Here is a 22,950-nt window from a genome sequence, read left to right on the forward strand (position 1 = left end):
GTTGCAGTTGATTTTTTTTTTTCAAATAAAATGGAAGTTACAACATGTCCCTGCTGACTTCTGTAGCTGCAGGCAGTGTGGTGAAAATCCTTCTCAAAGTTTAAGTCATTGCATAATTTCACCATGCAGGTACTTGAAGGGTACGAGCACTCAGCTGGTTTGACTTTCCTATGTCAAGTACACATGGCAACCATATTAAAACCTTTCAGACCCTGCAAGAGGAATTTTATTTGCCACAGCATGCTTTCTTCCACTCCTTCCAGTTGAGACATGCTATACAGTCTCAAATGCACATCCCCTGAAAGGGCCAGCTGATTTGTCACAGGTTCCTCTCCCCAATAGTGCAGCAGCAACCAGGCACACCACAACATTCACTCTTCTGGCTCAATAAACAGTCTAGGGGTTGCCTTTTTTATATCTATTGCTAAACAAACTTGGATGGGCCACAAGAAACTGTGGGATACCCCAGAAACACTGAGTTTAATAGGAGTGCCTCATTGTAGCCTCCTGCCAGACCCTGATTGTTGTCTTCATGGGGCCATCAGGGAGTTGGGAGCCCTTACCCCCGGAAATACCAGATTGCTCAATGCCGCATAGGACCCCAGAATAGCCGCCTCCAGTCTTAACGCTGGATTCTGTTTGGGTTGGGAGAACCACCAGTGTACTGTGACAAGGACAGCCGCCCAGTAATATAAAAGGAAGTTAGGCAGCACCAATCCCCCTCCCGATAGGGGAAGGTATAGTATGCGCTTTGCCACTCTAGGTGGCCTCCCAGCCCAAATAAATGTGGCCAGTATTCCCTCTAGATGCCTAAAAAAGGCTTTGGGTATATGTGACTGGGTGTTGTGGAAGAAATACAGGAATTTCAGGTGGAAAATCATTTTCAGGAGATTGACTCTGCTCACTGGCGTCAGTGGGAGGGTACGCCAGGCTGTACTTAGACATGAGTTGGGACATAAGGGGTTGCACATTCTTATCTATAAATTCTCCTGTTGTGCCACTGATCTTAATACCCAAGTAGGTGAATTCCTCAACCCACTTGAGGGATGTGCCCTTGTCCAGCCTAGGGACGGAAGGATGTAGTGGGAACAGAACTGACTTGCCCAAATTTATGTGGATTCCCAAGAATCTGCCAAACCTCTCAAACAAGTCCAATGCCCTCCCCAGTGACCGGGAAGCGTCCGCAAGGTAGAGCAGGGTGTCGTCCGGATAGAGGGGCACTTTCTCCTCCACTGTGCCGACCACTATGCCCTTCACCCCTGTCTCCGCCCTCAAAGCAATGGCCAAGGGTTTCACCGCCAGTGCAAACAGCCCCGGTGATAGAGGGCATCCCTGGCGCGTGCCTCGCCCCAGAGGTAATGTATCTGAAAGGCAATCATTCGTGTGGACTCTAGCTCTCAGGTTGGCATAGAGCATGCGCAGTCAAGTCATAAATTTAGCGCCAAATCCAAACCTGGAAAGGACCCCCCAGAGATAGCCCCAGTCTACTGAGTCAAAGGCTTTTTCAGCATCAAGAGAGGCCACCACGCCTGCCGACTCAGGATGTGCCTTGGCCATGTGTGTGAAAAGTCTCCTAATATTGATGTCCGTGCCTCTCCCGGGCATGAACCCCGTTTGGTCCAGGTGGACTAGCGCTAGTATGACCGTGTTCAGCCTGTTGGCCAGAACTTTGGCCAACAGTTTCACATCCACATTTATTAATGATATAGGGCGGTATGAGGAGCACAAGGAGGGGTCTTTTCCAGGCTTAGGAAGCACCACCACTACTGCCTCGCTCAGGGATCTCGGGAGTTCCTCTTTCGTTTGCGCCTCTATTAACATATTGTGTAATCTGACAGCTAGCTCCTCGGCATACTGCTTGTAAAATCCAACCGGTATACCATCCAGGCCTGGGGTCTTGCCCGATTGGAGTGTTTTAAGCGCCTTTAAGATTTCCTTTACTGTAATGGGGTCGTCAAGTGCGTCGCAATATTTTGAGGTCAGGACTGGGATGTCAATAGGGTCTAGGTAGGAGGTCAGTTCGCCCTGGGTGTATGTCACCTTAGAGCTGTATAGGTTTTGGTAGGAGACAAAGCAGCGTTTTTTTTCGTCAGGGGTATAAAGAAGCTCTCCACTATGGCCCTGTATGTGAGATACACATATCCCCCCGGACTGTTCCCGTGATAGCCAAGCCAGAAATTTCCACGACCTTTCTCCCTGTTGAAAAATACGTTGCGGCCAGCCTTCGTTTCTGAGTGAGAGCGGGGCAAAGTTATAGCACCTATCCAGTCAGAGACTGTAGTTTGACATAATCCTGTGGGTCCCTAGTCACGGTTGCCGACCCAGTGTTGATTGCCCAGAACTCCTGTAGTGCCCCCCTGAACTGCCCATCCTCCGCCACGTCCGACACTCAGAACCTGGAGAGCTTCCACAGTGTGGCCTCCGGTGCCGAGGACAGGTCCATGGTCAGAAGCAGCGGTACATGGTCTGAAATACCCCTGGGAAGTATCCTAATACCCATGGCTCTAGGCAAAGCCTCACGCCGATGTACGTCGGCAAGGTGGCACGGACAGGCAAAATCAATCATGTACGTGATTTGCCTTCCGCGGGTGGGGGGTCCAATCGGTCCCCCCCCCCGGTGCCCGAGGCGGTCGCCATTTCTTCCCGGGCGATGAGAGGTGAGGGGGAGGCCATCCATTGTTGGCCACCCCCTCCCGATCGCTCCCGGTGAATGAGAATGCTTCCTTTCCCTCTGTAATGTAAACAGAGGGAAAGGAAGTGATGTCATCCCTCCTCGAGCCGGTCTTTTCATCGCGGCGCCGAGGAGAGAAGACATCAAGTAAGTCTGCACAACACTACACTAACAGTAGAACATGCCAGGCACACTTGTCACCCCCCATCACCCCCCGATCACCCCCCTGTCACTCTGACACCAATAGCATTTTTTTTTTTTTTTGTCAGTTACAAGTGTTAGGGCAGTTAGGTTAGCCCCCTTAGGTCCAGGGTACCCCCCTAACACCCCCTAATAAAGGTTAACCCCTTGACTACCCCCCGTCACCAGTGTCGCTAAGCGATCGTTTTTCTGATCGCTGTATTAGTGACACAGGTGACGCTAGTTAGGGAGGTAAGTATATAGGTTCGCTGTCAGTGTTTTATAGCGACAGGGACCCCCATATACTACCTGCTAAAGGTTTTAACCCCCTGATTGCCCCCTAGTTAACCCTTTCACCAGCAATCACCGTATAAGTGTTACGGGTGACGCTGGTTAGCTAGTTTGTTTTTTGTAGTTTATTACAGTTTATTACAGTTTATTATAGTTTTAGGGCACCCGCCGTTTATTACCCTATAAAGGTTTAACCCCCTAATTGCCCGGCGGTGATATAAATTACATTTTTAGGGTCAGCTAAGGTCTGCGTCGCCCCAGGCAGCGTCAGGTTAGCGCCAGTACCGCTAAAACCCACGCACACAGCATACACCTCCCTTAGTGCTATAGTATCTGAGCGGATCGATATCTGATCCGATCAGATCTATACTCCCCAGCAGTTTAGGGTTCCCTGAAACGCAGTGTTAGCGGGATCAGCCCAGATACCTGCTAGCACCTGCGTTTTGCTCCTCGGCCCAGCCCTGCCCAGCCCACCCAAGTGCAGTATCGATCGATAACTGACACTTACAAAACACTAAGCATACATAACTGCAGCGTTCGCAGAGTCAGGCCTGATCCCTGCGATCGCTAACAGTTTTTTGGTAGCGTTTTGATACAGTCGCTGACAGTCAGGAGCTTTTTTGCCTGTGAGTCTCACTAGTGTACCCCTAAATTTAGAGCCCAAAATGGCAAATCGAAGGTACACTAGTGAAGAGGCCTACACGTTTCTGAGCATGACAGATAGTGAAGAGGAAGTCACTCATCTGTCAAGTTCAGGCTCAGAATACGAACCTGTAGAGGACAGCGGCTCCATGACAGATAGCTCTGACGACGGAGTTGTGGTCCCTGCTAAGGTCAGGCGTACCAGACCCCAATCTTCTTCTGTCCTTGAAGTGCAAGAACCGCAGGGCTCTCGTATGGAGCAGAGAAGTACTAGCGCCGCTACTCCTTCTGGTGAACTGGCAAGCACCAGCGGCCTAGTACACCCTGGTCGTACATCCAGCACTGCAGTATCACGTGGTGACGTGGCGAGTCCCATAAGTGCAGTTCAAGCTGGTGAGGTGGCAAGCACTAGTAGTGTCCCGCTGCCACCAAGAAGACAAAGACAGGCCCGTCGTGCCCATAGTGCCCTTCCTGCTGCATTGGCCAATCTGAATTGGGAACCCACCACTTCTTCAGCACCCGTACTTCCCCCTTTCACTGGCCAACCCGGAATTCAGGTGGAAACAGTTGACTTTACGCCACTGGATTTTTATTCACTGTTTTTCACCGAAGATCTCTATAGATCTATTGTGGACCAAAGCAATTTATACGCTGGTCAACACATCGCCGCTAATCCCCAGTCCTCCCTTGCCAGAGATTGGAGACCAATTACGGTCTCCGAATTTAAGACCTTTCTGGGCCTTTCCCTCCTCATGGGGTTGAATAAAAAGAGTAAGTTGTGGTCATATTGGTCCACTGACCCAATTTACCATTCACCCTTGTTCTCTGCTTCCATGGCCAGGGCACGATACGAGCAGATTTTGCGGTTCATGCACTTCAACGACAATGAACTCTGTCGTCCTCGTGGAGACCCTGCATACGATCGGCTCTACAAAATTCGGCCCCTCGTAAACCACTTCAACCAACGTTTTGCAGACTTGTTTACCCCCCATCAAGTTGTCTGCGTTGATGAGTCCCTGATTACATTTTCTGGCCGCTTGTCATTCAAACAGTACCTTCCCAGCAAGCGTGCCAGATACGGGGTCAAGATGTATAAGCTCTGTGACAGGGCCACAGGCTATACATATAGTTTTATGGTTTACGAGGGCAAAGATAGTCATGTAGAGCCGACAAACTGCCCTGACTACATAGGAAGCGCTGGCAAGATAGTGTGGGACTTGGTGTCACCCTTATTCGGAAAGGGGTACCACTTGTACGTGGACAATTATTATACGAGCGTGCCACTTTTTAGTCACTTGTTTGATCAGCAGATTGGAGCATGTGGCACCGTGCGACCTAATCGCCGGGGCTTTCCCCAGCGGCTTGTAGATTCCCGTCTTAGGCTGAGGGAGAGAGCCTGCTTGAAGTATAATAATTTGCTCGCTATGAAGTGGAGGGATAAGAAGAATGTTTTCGTTCTCACCTCCCTTCATGCAGACACGACGACCCAAATTCCTACGGCGACTGGTGTTGTGGAGAAACCCCTCTGTGTCCACGAATACAACCTTAATATGGGAGGGGTGGACCTCAACGAGCCCCCCAAACCAACGAGCCCCCCAAAAAAGATGTCGTGTCTGCAGCAAGCGCGGATTTAGGCGTGACACCCGGTCTTATTGTCCCTCCTGTCCTGGCAATCCTGGTCTTTGCATGGGTGAATGCTTTGAACGCTACCATACATTAGTTGAGTATTAGCGTAGGGTTCAGCACTGCACAGACTAGGCACACTAACACAGGGTCTCCCAAGATGCCATTGCATTTTGAGAGACCCAAACCTGGAACGAGTTACAAAAGTTAAAAGTTACTAAAAAAAAATGAGAAAAAAAAAAAAAAAAAAATAAAAACACAAAAAAAAATATAAAATAAAAAAAACAAAAATAGTTGTTGTTTTATTGTTCTCTCTCTCTCTCTATTCTCTCTCTATTGTTCTGCTCTTTTTTACTCTATTCTATTCTGCAATGTTTTATTGTTATTATGTTTTACCATGTTTGCTTTTCAGATTTTTTATACTATACCGTTTACTGTGTTTTGTTGGTAACCATTTTATTGTTTTCAGGTACGCCATTCAGTTGCGCGGATTTATTTATCTTGACAGCAACAGCATTTGCTCCCACGATATATAAAGCCGTGACTCCAGCGCTGTCGGAGGTGATTTCACCACCACAGTTACATACTTCAGCATATATGCCGAAGCGTGGGGGCAGCAGTGGGTGGAGGAGCAATTTGCTCCTGCCTTTTGCGGGAGGATGCCTCCATGCTTCGGCATATATAAATGGTGCATGTATGCCCATCATTAGAAGTGGGTGGATGAAGGGAGGTATTCTAATGGTGGGCATACCCACCGATCAATATCTTTTTTTCGTTCAGCCCACAGGCTGCATGAAAAAAAAGTTTACAATATATGCCTAACAAGGACCAGCAACGTACTGGTATGTTGCTGGACTTTGAGTGGTTATACCAGAATGATGCCTGCAGGTTTAGGTATCATCTTGGTATCATTCTTTTCAGCCAGCGGTCGGCTTTCATGTAAAAGCAATCCTAGCGGCTAATTAGCCTCTAGACTGCTTTTGCAAGCAGTGGGAGGGAATGCCCCCCCCCACCGTCTTCCATGTTTTTCTCTGGCTTTCCTGTCCCAACAGGGAACCTGAAAATGCAGCCGGTGATTCAGCCAGCTGACCATAGAGCTGATCAGAGACCAGAATGGCTCCAAACATCTCTATGGCCTAAGAAACCGGAAGCTACGAGCATTTCATGACTTAGATTTTGCCGAATGTAAACAGCGCCATTGGGAAATTGGGAAAGCATTTTATCACACCGATCTTGGTGTGCTCAGATGCTTTGAGGACAGAGGAGAGATCTAGGGTCTAATAGAGCCCAATTTTTTAAAAAAAGAGTACCTGTCACTACCTATTGCTATCATAGGGGATATTTACATTCCCTGAGATAACAATAAAATTAATAAAAAAAAATAAAAATGAAAGGAACAGTTTAAAAATAAGATAAAAAAGCAAAAAAATAATAAAGAAAAAAAAAAAAAAAAAAAGCACCCCTGTCCCCCCCTGCTCTCGCGCAAAGGCGAACGCAAGCGTCGGTCTGGCGTCAAATGTAAACAGCAATTGCACCATGCATGTGAGGTATCACCGCGAAGGACAGAATGAGGGCAGTAATTTTAGCAGTAGACCTCCTCTGTAAATCTAAAGTGGTAACCTGTAAAGGCTTTTAAAGGCTTTTAAAAATGTATTTATTTTGTCGCCGCTGCGCGTTTGTGCACAATTTTAAAGCATGTCATGTTTGGTATCCATGTACTCGGCCTAAGATCATCTTTTATTTCATCAAACATTTGGGCAATATAGTGTGTTTTAGTGCATTAAAATTTTAAAAAGTGTGTTTTTTCCCCAAAAAATGCGTTTTAAAAATCGCTGCGCAAATACTGTGTGAAAAAAAAATATGAAACACCCACCATTTCAATCTGTAGGGCATTTGCTTTAAAAAAATATATAATTTTTGGGGGTTCAAAGTAATTTTCTTGCAAAAAAATATTATTTTTTCATGTAATCAAAAAGTGTCAGAAAGGGCTTTGTCTTCAAGTGGTTAGAAGAGTGGGTGATGTGTGACATAAGCTTCTAAATGTTGTGCATAAAATGCCAGGACAGTTCAAACCCCCCCAAATGACCCCATTTTGGAAAGTAGACACCCCAAGCTATTTGCTGAGAGGCATGTCGAGTCCATGGAATATTTTATATTGTGACACAAGTTGCGGGAAAGAGACAAATCTTTTTTTTTTTTTTTTGCACAAAGTTGTCACTAAATGATATATTGCTCAAACATGCCATGGGAATATGTGAAATTACACCCCAAAATACATTATGTTGCTTCTCCTAAGTATGGGGATACCACATGTGTGGGACTTTTTGGGAGCCTAGCCGCGCACGGGACCCCGAAAACCAAGCACCACCTTCAGGCTTTCTAAGGGCGTAAATTTTTGATTTCACTCTTCACTGCCTAGCACAGTTTCGGAGGCCATGGAATGCCCAGATGGCACAACCCCCCCAAATGACCCCATTTTGGAAAATAGACAACCCAAGCTATTTGCTGAGAGGTATAGTGAGTATTTTGCAGACCTCACTTTTTGTCACAAACTTTTGAAAATTGAAAAAAGAAAAAAAAATACATTTTTCTTGTCTTTCTTCATTTTCAAAAACAAATGAGAGCTGCAAAATACTCACCATGCCTCTCAGCAAATAGCTTGGGGTGTCTACTTTCCAAAATGGGGTCATTTGGGGGGGTTTCGTGCCATCTTGGCATTTTATGGCCTTCAAAACTGTGATAGGTAGTGAGGAGTGGAATCACAACTTAACGCCCTTAGAAATCCTGAAGCCGGTGCTTGGTTTTCGGGGCCCCGTATGCGGCTAGGCTCCCAAAAAGTCCCACACATGTGGTATCCCCGTACTCAGGAGAAGCAGCAGAATATATTTTGGGGTGTAATTCCACATATGCCCATGGCATGTTTGAGCAATATATCATTTAGTGACAACTTTGTGCAAAAAAAATAAAAAAATAAAAAATTGTCACTTTCCCGCAACTTGTGTCAAAATATAAAATATTCCATGGACTCAACATGCCTCTCAGCAAATAGCTTGGGGTGTCTACTTTCCAAAATGGGGTCATTTGGGGGGGGGGGGGTTTGTGCCATCTGGGCTTTTTATGGCCTTCAAAACTGTGATAGGCAGTGAGGAGTGAAATCACAACTTTACGCCCTTAGAAATCCTGAAGGCGGTGCTTGGTTTTCGGGGCCCCGTATGCGGCTAGGCTCCCAAAAAGTCCCACACATGTGGTATCCCCGTACTCAGGAGAAGCAGCAGAATATATTTTGGGGTGTAATTCCACATATGCCCATGGCATGTTTGAGCAATATATCATTTAGTGACAACTTTGTGCAAAAAAAATAAAAAAAATAAAAAATTGTCACTTTCCCGCAACTTGTGTCAAAATATAAAATATTCCATGGACTCAACATGCCTCTCAGCAAATAGCTTGGGGTGTCTACTTTCCAAAATGGGGTCATTTGGGGGGGGGGTTGTGCCATCTGGGCTTTTTATGGCCTTCAAAACTGTGATAGGCAGTGAGGAGTGAAATCACAACTTTACGCCCTTAGAAATCCTGAAGGCGGTGCTTGGTTTTCGGGGCCCCGTATGCGGCTAGGCTCCCAAAAAGTCCCACACATGTGGTATCCCCGTACTCAGGAGAAGCAGCAGAATATATTTTGGGGTGTAATTCCACATATGCCCATGGCATGTTTGAGCAATATATCATTTAGTGACAACTTTGTGCAAAAAAAAAAAAAAAAATTGTCACTTTCCCGCAATTTGTGTCAAAAAATAAAATATTCCATGGACTCAACATGCCTCTCAGCAAATAGCTTGGGGTGTCTACTTTCCAAAATGGGGTCATTTGGGGGGGGGGGGGTTGTGCCATCTTGGCATTTTATGGCCTTCAAAACTGTGATAGGAAGTGAGGAGTGAAATCAAAAATTTATGCCCTTAGAAATCCTGAAGGCGGTGATTGGTTTTCGGGGCCCCGTACGCGGCTAGGCTCCCAAAAAGTCCCACACATGTGGTATCCCCATACTCAGGAGAAGCAGCTGAATGTATTTTGGGGTGCAATTCCTGAGGAAGCTTGGAAACAAGCGAAAGCGCTCAGCATCTGACTTATGTGCAGGTGGCACACAGACTTTCACACATCAACAAGGATATTCCCGAAATTGGATGTGAACATTTTAACTGTCTCAACCTGATCTTGGACATCAGACGGAGCCTTTGTGGTGAACATTGACTCTGAGGGTTCCCTATGACTGCTTAATCTACTAGGTATGAAATGTCAGTATGTTTGAACCTTGTGACTCACCGCACATCTTGCTGGAGGATACCTGGAAGTAACAGCTCACGTCTACAATAAACTTATATGCCGCATGAACGTGTCTTTTACCCACATGAGTGCGGTCATCAGCAGCCCTTGACTTTACTGAAGACGTCAGACGGTGAGCTAAAAATGTACCCTTACATATAGGAGGCACTTTATCTATGGCTATCCTCCGTCTATCTTCAATGCTATACATGTGAGGCTGCTCCTTCTCCACCATTCCTCCTCCTCCCCCCCTTGGAGTTGCAGTCGTTCACTAATCAATCAGGACGCTCTTCCCCCCTTTTCTCCCTGTCGGTTGACACACATATATGCCCAATCAGCTATTGGCTCACATCTGTATGGGACCCTTGTTCTTCACCAGCACTTGCACTTTATCCTAGAAGGACCGAATGTCTATTATTCATGAAGCCATCTCCTTGCTCTGGAATCCCATGAAAATTGTACAGACCCGGGTCTTCAGTGACATTAATTTGATGAGTGGGAGTGCATGAAATTTTGATGTATGTGTAATGTCTGTGGTGGCCACCAGCACACAATAGGACTTTCTTTGCCCTATTTTTTAAATATACATGGTTAGTGGATTATGTTTCTATTTAGTAAATTGACACAATAAAGTTTTTTCAGGTTCACAACAGTTTGTTCTTGAGCGGACCATCTTTTTTAGGAGGCCTCCTCTTGCCCCCTTTTCTTTTTTCTCATATATATCTTTATGGTCCATTGAACAACTATCTGATAGCTTGTTAGCTACACACCATTGAGTTAATTGACAAATGATTTGGGTAACCTTAGGGGTATAATTAATTTGATTAATTGTTTCATTGGGTGGTAAATCCCCCTTTCCCCTATCCGTCTTCCCCTGAACCTATTCCTGGATGAATCAAGGTGTCCTCCCCTCTTTTTTCTGCAATTCCACATAGGCCCATGGCCTGTGTGAGCAATATATCATTTAGTGACAACTTTTTGTAAATATTTTTTTTTTTTTTGTCATTATTCAATCACTTGGGACAAAAAAAATAAATATTCAATGGGTTCAACATGCCTCTCAGCAATTTCCTTGGGGTGTCTACTTTCCAAAATGGGGTCATTTGGGGGGGGTTTGTACTGCCCTGCCATTTTAGCACCTCAAGAAATGACATAGGCAGTCATAAACTAAAAGCTGTGTAAATTACAGAAAATGTACCCTAGTTTGTAGACGCTATAACTTTTGCGCAAACCAATAAATATATACGCTTATTGACATTTTTTTTACCAAAGACATGTGGACAAATAAATTTTGGCCTAAATGTATGACTAAAATTGAGTTTATTGGATTTTTTTTATAACAAAATGTAGAAAATATCATTTTTTTTCAAAATTTTCGGTCTTTTTCCGTTTATAGCGCAAAAAATAAAAAACGCAGAGGTGATCAAATGCCATCAAAAGAAAGCTCTATTTGTGGGAAGAAAAGGACGCAAATTTCGTTTGGGTACAGCATTGCATGACCGCGCAATTAAAAGTTAAAGCGACGCAGTGCCAAATTGGAAAAAGACCTCTGGTCCTTAGGCAGCATAATGCTCCGGGGCTCAAGTGGCTAGAGACGAATAAACAGTTCTGTTGAATTGGGTCAGACCGCCAGAGTAGAAAGAACTGTACAAAGGTAATGATCTAAATATCTATTTTTTTACACATTTTTTAAATTTTTTTTTTTTTTAGGAACTAATGAAGATTGGAAAAACCATTTCTCGCAAAAACAGAAGGAATACATGAATACAGTTTACCAGGGCAAAATGAAAGATCTTAATGTTAAATTTACTTGGGATGAGACTGACAGTTTGACAGAAAAATAAAAAAGAAAACAAATGTATGATAGAGCAAATGAGATGAAAATGTAATAAACAAGTGAAACAGGAAGGATATTGCCTAAGCTCTTATTTTTCAACACTGCTAATACCTGCAACATTTCTGTAGAATTCATTGTACTTTATACATTTACAGTTGTGTTGATTCCCTGGGATTATAAAGGTAGCCACTGAGTTTCTTTTAATCAAAATAAAAATGCGTATTTTTTTGGGTATAACAATTGATTAAAATAAAAATGTATAAAAAAACGATGATAAATGGCAACAACACCCGGCGCGTTTCAATATTGCCACAGCATATACTATTGCATAATGTGGATCAAGTGTCTTTGCTAGTCATCAAACCGCATGAATTTTGTTTAAAAAAGCCATTCTGGGAAATATTACCCACTCAGAGCAGCCGGGGCAGAGGAAAAACACTGTCCACTCAGGAACACTAATGTCGTGTAATGTTGGTAACACTTGAAGGGCTTTGAGCAATATAAAATTCCTGATCTATCTGCTATCCCATCGATCTGGATGGATGTAAGTTACCGTATTTATCGGCATATAACACGCGCCGGCGTATAACACGCACCCCAAGTTTAGTAGGGAATTTTAAGGAAAAAAACTTTTAGGAGTAAAGTTTAAGGAAGAAAGACTTACATTAAAATGCCCATCAATGCAGCGTTATCGTGTCCATCTGCAGCCGTGTCAGTGCAGCCTTGTCAGTGTCAGTGCAGCCTTGCCCAGTGTCCATTGCAGCCTTGTCAGTGCAGCTTTGCCCCAGTGCAGCCTTGTGTGATAGCCGCGATCGCCGCCGACATACACAGCTGTGTGTAAATTCAAATATGGCGCCGAGACTGCAGGGACTCGTCGGAGCCGAGATACACATACCTGAGTGTCCTCGGCTTTTCTCGGCGCCGCTCACAGCCACACCCAGTCCCGCCCTATGATGGACATAACACATATCCAATGGCGGGACTGTGAGAGGCGCAGAGAAAAGCTGAGGACACTCGGGTATGTGCATCTCAGCTCCGACGAATCCCTGCAGTCTCGGCACCATATTTGAATTTACACACCGCTGTGTATGTCGGCCGAGATCGCTCCGATCAACCAAAATTGGCGGGGATCGGCCTATAATACGCACGCACGATTTTCCCCTGATTTTAAGGGGAAAAAAGTGCATGTTATATGCCGATAAATACGGTAATTGTGCCTTCAAATGAATTATCTATATTGATGTTGGTTCGAGTCCTGGGTTAGTGCACTCTGTTAATGCACAGGGCCGGTGGATGTAGGTTTTATGTTTTTTTTTTTTTTAATACATTTTTATTTTAATCAATTGTTGTAATCAATAAAATACATGTTTTTATTACGATAAAAAAAAACTCAGTGGCTACTAGACTTGTGCACAACGGGAAATTTTGTTTAGTTTCGATTCGTTGTCATTCATAAAATACATAATTTCGTTCTGTTATATTCATTATGTTACGTTAATTTGTTTTCGGATAATTCGTTATTATTCGTGTTAATATTCGTTATACTGAATCTCGAATTGTGTTGAATTCATTCGTTGTATCCGCTATAATTTCTTTCATATTAGTTGAAATTTGATATTTATGTATGTATATTGATTCATGATAATGATTCGTAGTTTGGAAAGTCGTTTGTTTATTGAATCTGTTAACACACACAATGACAATATCTCTTCTCCTCTGCTCAAATACAATACAACACCCTTCTCACTCAGCTCTCAGGAATGCACTTTGCCCTTTAATCCAACCTCCAGCACAAAATTAATCAGCTGATTGGACTGTAATATTTACTTTGAGTTGACCTTTTGTTTCATTAAATCTTTAACAAATTACCGAATTATGTCTTATTCATTCGTTATATTCGCTATAATTTCTTTCGTATTAGTTGACATTCGTTATTTTTTTATTCGGACATTCGGATGCATCCGAATGTCCGATAGATGCAAAATTCGGACGAATTTCGATTCGTTACGAAACGAATTGCACATGTCTAGTGGCTACCTTTTTATCATCCCAGTGAATCATTACCTCAATAGTTGTGTATATATATATATATATATATATATATATATATATATTTAAGGATGATGGTAATGCCCATAGTTACAACAAACACCTAATTTCTAACATAAGCCTTTAGGCTGGGTTCACACTATTGCGAATTGGATGTGGATTTCTTCGCATAGCAGGAGATTGTGACCGGCTCTCTATGTAGCCAGTTCACACATCTCTGGAGCGAATTGCACAGGAGTCCTGTGCGTCTTTTGGTCCATTTAAGATCCGAATTCAGCCAAAAATTCAGGCTGAAATCCACCCTGAATCGGTGAATGGAGACACACTGGACCCCCTGCTGTGAGCCGCTTCTTGCTCTGGTGTGAACCCAGCCTTACAGTTGTGTTGGTAGACAACTGAGGTTGTTGCAAAAGCATTAATATTTATCCTGCAGAGGCAGGCTGGATAATCTAACCTGTCCTGGGTTTAGGGTATGTGCCCATGCCCCATCTGTGCTGGGATTTGCTACAGCACAAGTTTGTCAGCAGGTTCCTGTTATTTATTTTGGCCCTGCACCTGCTGATCAGCTGCAGCATGTCAATATTTGTAATTGCAGATACAGGATCTGAACGGAAGAAAGAAAGAGAAAGCAGGTTTTGGCTTTACTAAATTCGGCCCCTCGTAAACTACCTCTCCCAGAAATTTGCAGATGTGTATACGCCCCAACAAAGCATCTGCATAAATGAGTTCCTTGTATATTTTACTGGCAGGCTTGTATTCAAGCAATATCTCCCCAGCAAGCGTGCCAGATATGGGGTCAAACTGCATAAACTGAGGGCAACAGTCTATACATATATAGTTTAAGAGGGAAAAGACAGTCCAGTGGAACCTCTCAAATGCCTAGATTACATGGGGAGCAGTGGCAAGATAGTGTGGGATTTCTTGTCACCCTTATTCTATAAGGGGTACCATTTGTATGTGGACAACTTTTATGCAAGCGTGCCACTTTAGACATTTTTTTAATCAAGGAATTGGCTGCTGTGGCACCATGCAACCCAATTGCAGGGGCATAGCCCAATTGCTCATTAAAACCCCACTTAAAAGAGGGAGAAAGCCTGCTTGTGCAATGAAGACTAATGCTGCGTACACATGAGCGGACTTTACGTCAGACTTTGTCCTGCGGACTTTACGACGGACTTTCCTACACGATCAACCAAAGTCCGACGGATTCATAAGTGATGACGTGCGACTGGACTAAAACAAGGAAATTCATAGCCAGTAGCCAATAGCTGCCCTAGCGTCGGTTTTTGTCCGTTGGACTAGCATACAGACGAGCAGACTTTTCGACCGGACTCGAGTCCGTCGGACAGATTTGAAACATGTTTCATTTCTAGGTCCGTCGAACTTTTGAGAAAAAAAAAAGTCAGCTGGAGCCCACACACGATCGAATTGTCCGACGGACTCAGGTTCGCCGGACCAAGTATGCCGTAAAGTCCGGTCGTGTGTACGCGGCATTACTCGCAGTGAAATGGAAGGACAAACGGGATGTATTCATTCTGCCTTCCATTCTCGCAGACATGATGGTCCAAATGAACATGGCATCTGGGGTTGTTGAATGGGAGGGAGGTGTAGACTTCAATGGCCAAAGGATGAATCCGTATTTAGCCTCCTGCAGAGCTAGACACTGCTACAAAAAAACGTCTATATATTTATTTCAATTGGGTCTATAAAATGCTTTTGTAATTTACAAAGCAACTGGAAGAACTGGATCTTTCCTAAAATTTCAGGAAGCAATAATCACAGACCTTTTGGATCCAGAAGGCACTGTGTCCCAAAGTCCAAACCCTGATGCAGTTAGCCAGCTGCATCAGAGGCATTTTCAAGATGTCTTCCCTGATACCCCGACACAAAAGTCACTCCAAAAAACATGTTGTGTCTGTAGTAAACATGGAATGAGACGTGACATTTGTTTTTTTTTTTTTTGTTTTTTTTGTCCCGCCTGTCCTGACCTACCTGGTCTTTGTACCAAGGACTGCTTCTGTCACTGTTTCAAGTATAGAAATGAAGACACTGCAAGCTGTTAGTTTGAGGAGTCACGTTAAACTATATAACTACATCCAGGTCAAAAGCAAGAACAGGAAACAGGAAGTACAAGCAATGCAATATTACCATAAACAGATAGAGTCACTGTATTTGTATAATAACTCCATAACATCTTTTTTACATTCAATCCAGGAATGTGTAAACAATCTAACGACAGATTGTGAACAGTCTTAAACATAACATACCATGTTACTGGTAGATTCACTACAGTTTGAGTCTATTTGGCGGTCTTGAAACTCGACTACTGCGCAAGGCCACAGTGATTTTGCCTGGGGAATGCTGTTCAGCTCTAGAAAGTGTTAAAGAGCTACATTTTTTCCTGGCTGGTGTGTTTGGCACAGAAGAACTTACTGGTATATGTGGCTTCATTATGTCATCCTCATGGTATCCTTCAGATATGACAGTAGTATTGTTTCTGCCTTGCTTACGTGGTCCAGTAGAACTAGGGCATTGAGGGCCTTGGAAGGATCATGTGCAGGATGCTCACAGGCTTGTGCTGTGAGTAGTTCTGCCACTCACAGATCTCGATTGCTGCAGTAGAGACTGCCTTCCACATCCACAAGATATGAGCGAGGAGCAACCCTCTGAACTCAGGTTCCCAGTCTTCAGCGACCAGTCCTGTCACCAGGCAGTGACTTCATATGGATTGACTATCCAATGCTTAGTTCAGGTAAGCCTGGGTACACACTATTAATATTTTTTTTGTTCAACCTTATGGGTTGAACAAAAAAAAACTGTCAGCTCCAGTTGGAGCCGCTATACTAACCATGTGAGATTAGTTTAGCGATCTCTCCCGCTGAGCTGTTGTGTTCTGACAGGGGGACTGCCCCTCCACCAGAACACTCCAATCAGCAATCTCTGCCATTGGCTGAGAGCGCTGATTGGGAATCGGAAAACAGGTCAGGAAAGTGCTCAAACTCTCAAAAGTCAAATGAGTGATCCACAATCAGTAAAAAAAATTTCCCAGCATAATTCAGTAAATCCATGCTTACAATTTGCCAAGGCCAATGGGCAGCACATATCATCACATGCCTGACGAAGGGGTCCTGCTTGGCTCTGAAACATTGCACTTGTCTTTGTGATGGGATCGATCTGCAATAAAAACCTTTGGATGACAACTGAACATTCCTGGTGTGCTGGCGAACATGTACATTGACTTGGTGTTTCCGGTATCCAGCTGGTAATCGCTGCAGCACCCATTACTAATAAGCCTTGTTTCCAGGAACATGTGCAATAGGAATATAGACAAGACTGGGCAGCACATATGACATCATGGGTTCTTTCTGTTGTATCTGTGCATATTCATTGCATGCTGCAATGCTGGCCACACACTATAAGAAAAATCGGCCAAAATGTGGTCATTTAGACAGTTTATTCGTTTTTCGGCCAGTTAATGGGTACAAAATCGATAACCGTTGGGACGTTTTTGAGCTGAAAAAATGAAGGACAATTTTGAAAATTTTCTGCTGAACGAACGATAAATTGAAAGGTTAATGTGTTTCCCGTCCTAAATGTCTGCACTAGGTAAATGTTATAAAAGGAACAAAAAATGCATTCATTTATGTCCACAGAACGATTTATCGGTCATTACATGATGGCACTATAGTTTGCACTAACGGCCGAATGTTCGTTTTTTGAAAATGGGTTCGGCCGATTTTTCGTATAATGTATGACCAGCATTAGTCTGAATGATTGATCTGTGGAGGGACATTGCAAACTGTGTGTTGTGCCCATTCAGGTGTGTCTCCTGCTGCTGTAGCTCTGCTAAGAGTGTCACTAATGTACATTTCAGGTCCAAGTTTATAGACATTTAGGCAATATTTGTAAAGTGAGTAACATGCTCTGTAGGGGTTGTGTGCACACAAATGTGGTTTCTTGAAAATACAGTAGATATCAGAGGCTTATGGTCTGTTTTCAGCCGTGATATCACAATGACCATAGAGGTAGAGATGAAAGCACTGTCAGGCAAACACAATACTGAGGCATTTCTTTTCCATTTAAGTTACAAAAAAGTTTAAAAAAAAAAAAAAAGTAAAACGTTTTATTAAAACAATAAAAAGTGAGAAAACAGGCATGTTTTCTGAACAGTAGCGATTCTTCTGACTCTTCCCAAACAGCTCCTCATAGTAATTGGCTTGGTGATGCCCCTTATCCTTCTGACTAGCCCCCAAGAGTTATTATTGTGTAAAATACAGCCCTGTCTACCTCATACAAGTCTACATAATGTATATTGTGTAATGATTCAAAATAGCAGTTACAAAGAAACGGATCTCTTGCCAGGTTCTCCTGCATAAAAACTGTAGCATTTTATGGTAACAAATTTAAAAACGGAAAATTGTGTCATACTTACCGTAATTTTCCTTTCCTGACGCCAATCCATGGCAGCATACTAGTGATAGGCTCCGCCTTTCTTCCCTCCCTCAGGACCAATGAAATAGCATAAACTAAGAGCCAGTTAGGCCCCGCCCCATTCTTCGTAATTAGCTAGATACCGAAACGCACAAGGGTGGGTCCGTATGCTGACATGGATTGGCGTAAGGAAAGGAAAATTACGCCAAGTATGATACAATTTTCCGTTTTCCTGACACCACCATGGCAGCATACTAGTGATACATATCCTAGCTGACAGGGCGGGTTCTACTTAAGAAACCAAAATAATTATTTTATATATATATATATATATATATATATATATATTTTTTTTTTTTTTTTAAATGGGACTGAAGACTGAACAGTCATTCCTCCGAAGCCCACTGATGACAAGGCACCCAGATCTATTCTGTAAAGGTTGAAAAGGTATGCTGGGAAAAAAGTACGCCATTTTCCTGTAGAGTGAATCCATAGATGCTTTCAACTGGGTCGCCTATGAGGCCTCAACCCCTCTGAAAGAGGATGCATCCTGCCACTGAAGGAGGCTCACAACCCATCTTCCATCTGCACAACCAATCTTGCTAAAGTCCAGGAGGCAACCTCTCTTGCCTGATGAATTCCAGCTGGAACAGTGAAAGACTTATCATATGAACTGAAAAGAGCAAATTAACCCTTATTATTGCCGACACCTGCAACCTCAAAAGAGTATAGGGTAAGGTTCATGTCCAATCCGACCTACAAGGAGACCAGAACAGCTGCCACCAGAGGTGCAGTAAGAATAATATCTTGCCATGCAAAATAGAAAAAAAGACAAGTTTGTTCCAGATCTTGGCATAGAAGTTGTTAGTAGAGTGCCTTTCGCACCCCCCAAAGTAGAGCTCACTCTTGGAGCAACTCTGGAGCAAGCTAGGTTCTGCGGCTTCCCCTTCCCACCATCATGCTTGCATCTCTGGTCTGTGCATGTGTGAAGGGGAAATCGACTTCTGTATTCTGAAGTAGATAGCCAGGAAGCACCAAGACTCCTATGGTCAGAATGGAGGGGTGGTCATGACTACCATGCTCATTCTTGACAGCTTTAAGAGGAATTTCATTACAAGAGAAGTTGGGGAAAAACATATACTGTAGGCTTGATTGCAGTTTCATGGAGAAACTCAGCTTCTCTCTGCTTTGGGGTGCGGAAACTGAGTCAGACCTCTTAAATTGGCATTTGCTGTGAGAAGCAAAGAAGCCTGTCTGTGGTAGGCCACCTGTGAACAAGCCTCCCCCTCATGCTCTGGCAAGCTTGCATGATGGACAGTATGTCGGTGTATTCCAGTCCCCTAGGAAGTCAATTGCTTCCGGAATTTGCTGGTAATCTTCCTACCCAGACATTCTGGGTTCTACATCTCTCAATAGCCTATTGCCGCGAGATCCTCCCTGCAGCTGAAAATACGCAATTGCTGTCCTGTTGCTCACCGCAAGATGACTCATCACCCTTAAATTCTGTGTAGCAAGGTCAAAGTGATAAAAAAGGCTGCCTGACTTTCCAGCGCTTTCAAGACTACCCTCCTTGGCAAGCAATCTCAGCTTGCCTTGACCGACAGACCTTCGCAGTACTCCTTCCAGGCTGTCTTGCTGATATGATTCGTCACATTGATCTAGTCCAGTGGTTCTTGACATCCTCAAGGTCTTTCCATCACCGCGGACCGCTATATACTGACCATAGCTGCGCCGGATCCTGTTTGCTCCATTGTAGTTGAAACTGTCACAGGTGCCCATGCACCCAAGGAATCATCAGTATGAATGACAACATTATGGCCAGGAGGCTGAGACACCTAGAAGTTGTCCACGAAGTAGAGGCATCTGACCTCAGAATTCTCCTCCTGTCCGTCACCGTCCTTTTCTGATGGAAGCAAAAACAGAGGAACCAGTAGAGCCCCCACAGGCACTTTAACTGTTGGGAAGCCAAAGTTAGCTTTTCCTTTTTTTTTTGTAGAAAGGAATGACGCCCAGGTAGTGGTGAACCTGGAGACCCTGTTCTCAAAGAGGAGCTGACACGGCACTGAGACCTCTGTGAACATTCTTATTGATATTCATAGGCTAATAGGTAGGCTGATAAAGCGGAGATGTGTCCAACCAATCGCCAAATTTACTTACTTTGGAATAAAAAAGAACAGAAAAAATTTTTTGGGATGTAAGGATAAGAATCCTGACAATCTAGCGAAAGCCTCCAGCCATCTGCTGCAAGCGAATGCTCATCTCCACCCCCCGTGACCTACAAACAGGGGTGGGTAGGAAACCTACAATCTCTCCTGTGAGATGGGACCAGGACAGCTCCCTCCTGAGTCTGAAGTGTCTGCAAGTATTGTAACCGCTGTCATTGCAGTGGATCTGGCAGCTCCGTGGGGGAGAAAAGGTCCGGAGAAGGAATAGTGAGGAATCCACCGAAGTGACCATGAGTGCCTATCCTCCAAGGATCTGCACAACCCACTGTCCAGTAACCCATGAAGCGTGCCCACTGGGACTTACCTTAAAAGTCTGGGCATGCGCCCGGTAAAAGGGTTTTGTGGGTACCTGTGGTACACCCAAAGATTTTCATTTATAGACCTTATGAAAGCTCCCCTCCTGTCACTTCTGACATGACTGTCTTGCACTATCTTGCACTATAAAGTGACTATTCCAATTTTGTTTCTAGGAAGCCAAACACAGCCCGGGTCTCAACCATAGGGTACCCCTAGCCGTAACTGAGTATAGCATTGCCTTGGCCAGGCACCAGACTATTGCTGCTTCCGCAGTTAAATTTGTCGATACATTTTGGCCGGGTCCCAAGATATCAGCCCTAAGGATTTCCTCCCCAACTACATCCTGGGAGCAGAAACCCAAAGTACCCGTCACCAAGGTAAGGGCCACTGTTGAGTGGCAGGCCCTTCTCAGCCGCCACCCTATTGGACAACAGTCGGTCCCACTGTAGGCATGGATTTCAGCAATGCTATATCTGCCTTGAGTTAAACCAGTTTCCTAATGGAAAAGCGATTGCTCATTGAAAGGGTAAATATGACTTTGTCTTTTAATCCATGTAATAGTCTGCACGACTGCCTGGATACATAGTAGCTCCAGATCTTCCTCTGGTGCAAGGGAGCTAAAATCATTTGCAGGCTGCCCCCCCTCATCAGGAGAATTGAGAGGATGAGTGATCCATGTGGCAGGTTGTTCTGCTAGTGGCTAGACCCGCAACAAGGGGGCTGACTAGCTAGAGTAATTACAGTGAGTTTAAAACTGAAGTTTTGCCAACTTATAAGTAATAAAGACATTTGGTATTACCTGTCAGCTGCAAGCTTCAACCAAGCCAACTTTACTAACCAGTCTCCTGGGCATAGGCACCTCGCCACATCTCTCTGCTGAGTGGGAGCGGCATCCGAGCTATGCTTCTCTGAAGACCGTCCGCCTTTCCCTGGCCTCTGGCTCTTGACTTTGAGAGCGTGGGCGCGGAGATGAAGCAAATCAAAGCAATCCGCATGAGAGGGCACTCTTTTCCTGAAAACTTACCGACATGGTGGTCCCCATCCTAAGTGTTGAGGGTCTTTTGTATGAGTGATGACTGATACTCGAACCGTGGAGAAATGGGACGACCAGCTGGGAGACGGACAGCCGCAGAAAGACAGAGAAGAGGGAAAAAATAGATAAGGCAACAGTGACTTCTCTTCTCCCTCTATTAATGTATATATAAATATATATACACTTTTTTTTTTTTTAATATAAATACATGCACATACCGCTCCATATAACACCCCCCCCCCCCCCCCCACATACATAGATACATACATACCAACCAACATAAGAACACACACAGATACACACATATATATATATACATATACATATACACACATACACACACACAAACATATACACATATATATATATACACATATATATATATATATATATATATATATATATATATATATATATATATATACACACAAACATAAGCTATACCTGCAGCCAACTGCAGGGGCGCCAGCGGACATATCTCTATGGAGGGCCCAAGAAAAAACAATGAATAAATAAATGCTGGAGCTATGGATAAGATCCTATCCACCGCCCGCTCACCTACACCTATTGGGGCCCCAAAATTATCTTCTGGAGAGAAAAGTCCCTTTATTGGACCTTCCTCTCCATTACTAGCAAAAAGGCACAATTTGTCCATAGTCAAAATGGCGCCCGTTCTCCCGGCCGGCCAGTGCACATGTGCAAACCAGCGCGCTCTGATGTCACTGAGCGCGTCCCAGCATAGAAAAATAGAGCTGGGCGGCCACGCTTGCTCTAAAGGGATGCTAGGACAGCAAGGGACAGAGAACCTGTCTAGGGGGAGTATAGTACCCAGGTGTCCTTTTATGAAAGTGCGGTAAAATACCGCTTTTCAGTTCTCAGGCATTCTCAGAGGAGATCGCTCTCCTCTGAGTGCCTGTTTATGAAAGTGTGTAGATCGCTTCTCATGTTGAGTTGAGGAGCGATCTACAAACGCCGGGAACTCCTGAGAATGGCTCCTCTCACTGTAATCTCGTGTGATGTAGCGGGATTACAGTATGAGGAACCATAAAATACAAAAGTTTAACACAAATCAGCACACATTATTCCCCAACATATTAATAAAATAATAAAGATAAATTCCCCCTACACAATATACATTAACCTAATTATAAAAAAAACATTGTTTTTATCAATATTTAAAGATCATACATGTTCCTATTTAAATGTGAATGGTGTATAGTAAATGAATGTAATGCACATATGTAATGCAGCTATACACCATTCATATAAATGCAAAATACATTTATAATCATTAAAAAAATAATTTTAATAAAGTATACAAGTATAAATATTTATTAATAAATTAAAATAAAAT

General features: G+C 43.8%; 1 protein-coding gene across 3 annotated transcripts in view; it reads left to right on the forward strand.

Moving 5' to 3' along the window:
* The window catches only part of LOC141110917 (sulfotransferase 2B1-like), a 57,611-nt gene extending 44,181 nt beyond the window's left edge, over positions 1–13,430 (forward strand). For all 3 annotated transcript variants that reach the window (XM_073602707.1, XM_073602709.1, XM_073602708.1), the window contains exon 6: positions 11,435–13,430. In XM_073602707.1, coding sequence (XP_073458808.1) covers positions 11,435–11,568 — 134 coding nt within the window. In that variant the 3' untranslated portion in view covers positions 11,569–13,430. The remainder of the gene's footprint in view (positions 1–11,434) is intronic.
* Positions 13,431–22,950: the final 9,520 nt, after the last annotated feature.

Source organism: Aquarana catesbeiana, linkage group LG10 (assembly GCF_042186555.1).
Source record: "Aquarana catesbeiana isolate 2022-GZ linkage group LG10, ASM4218655v1, whole genome shotgun sequence".
NCBI classification, from domain to species: Eukaryota; Metazoa; Chordata; class Amphibia; order Anura; family Ranidae; genus Aquarana; species Aquarana catesbeiana.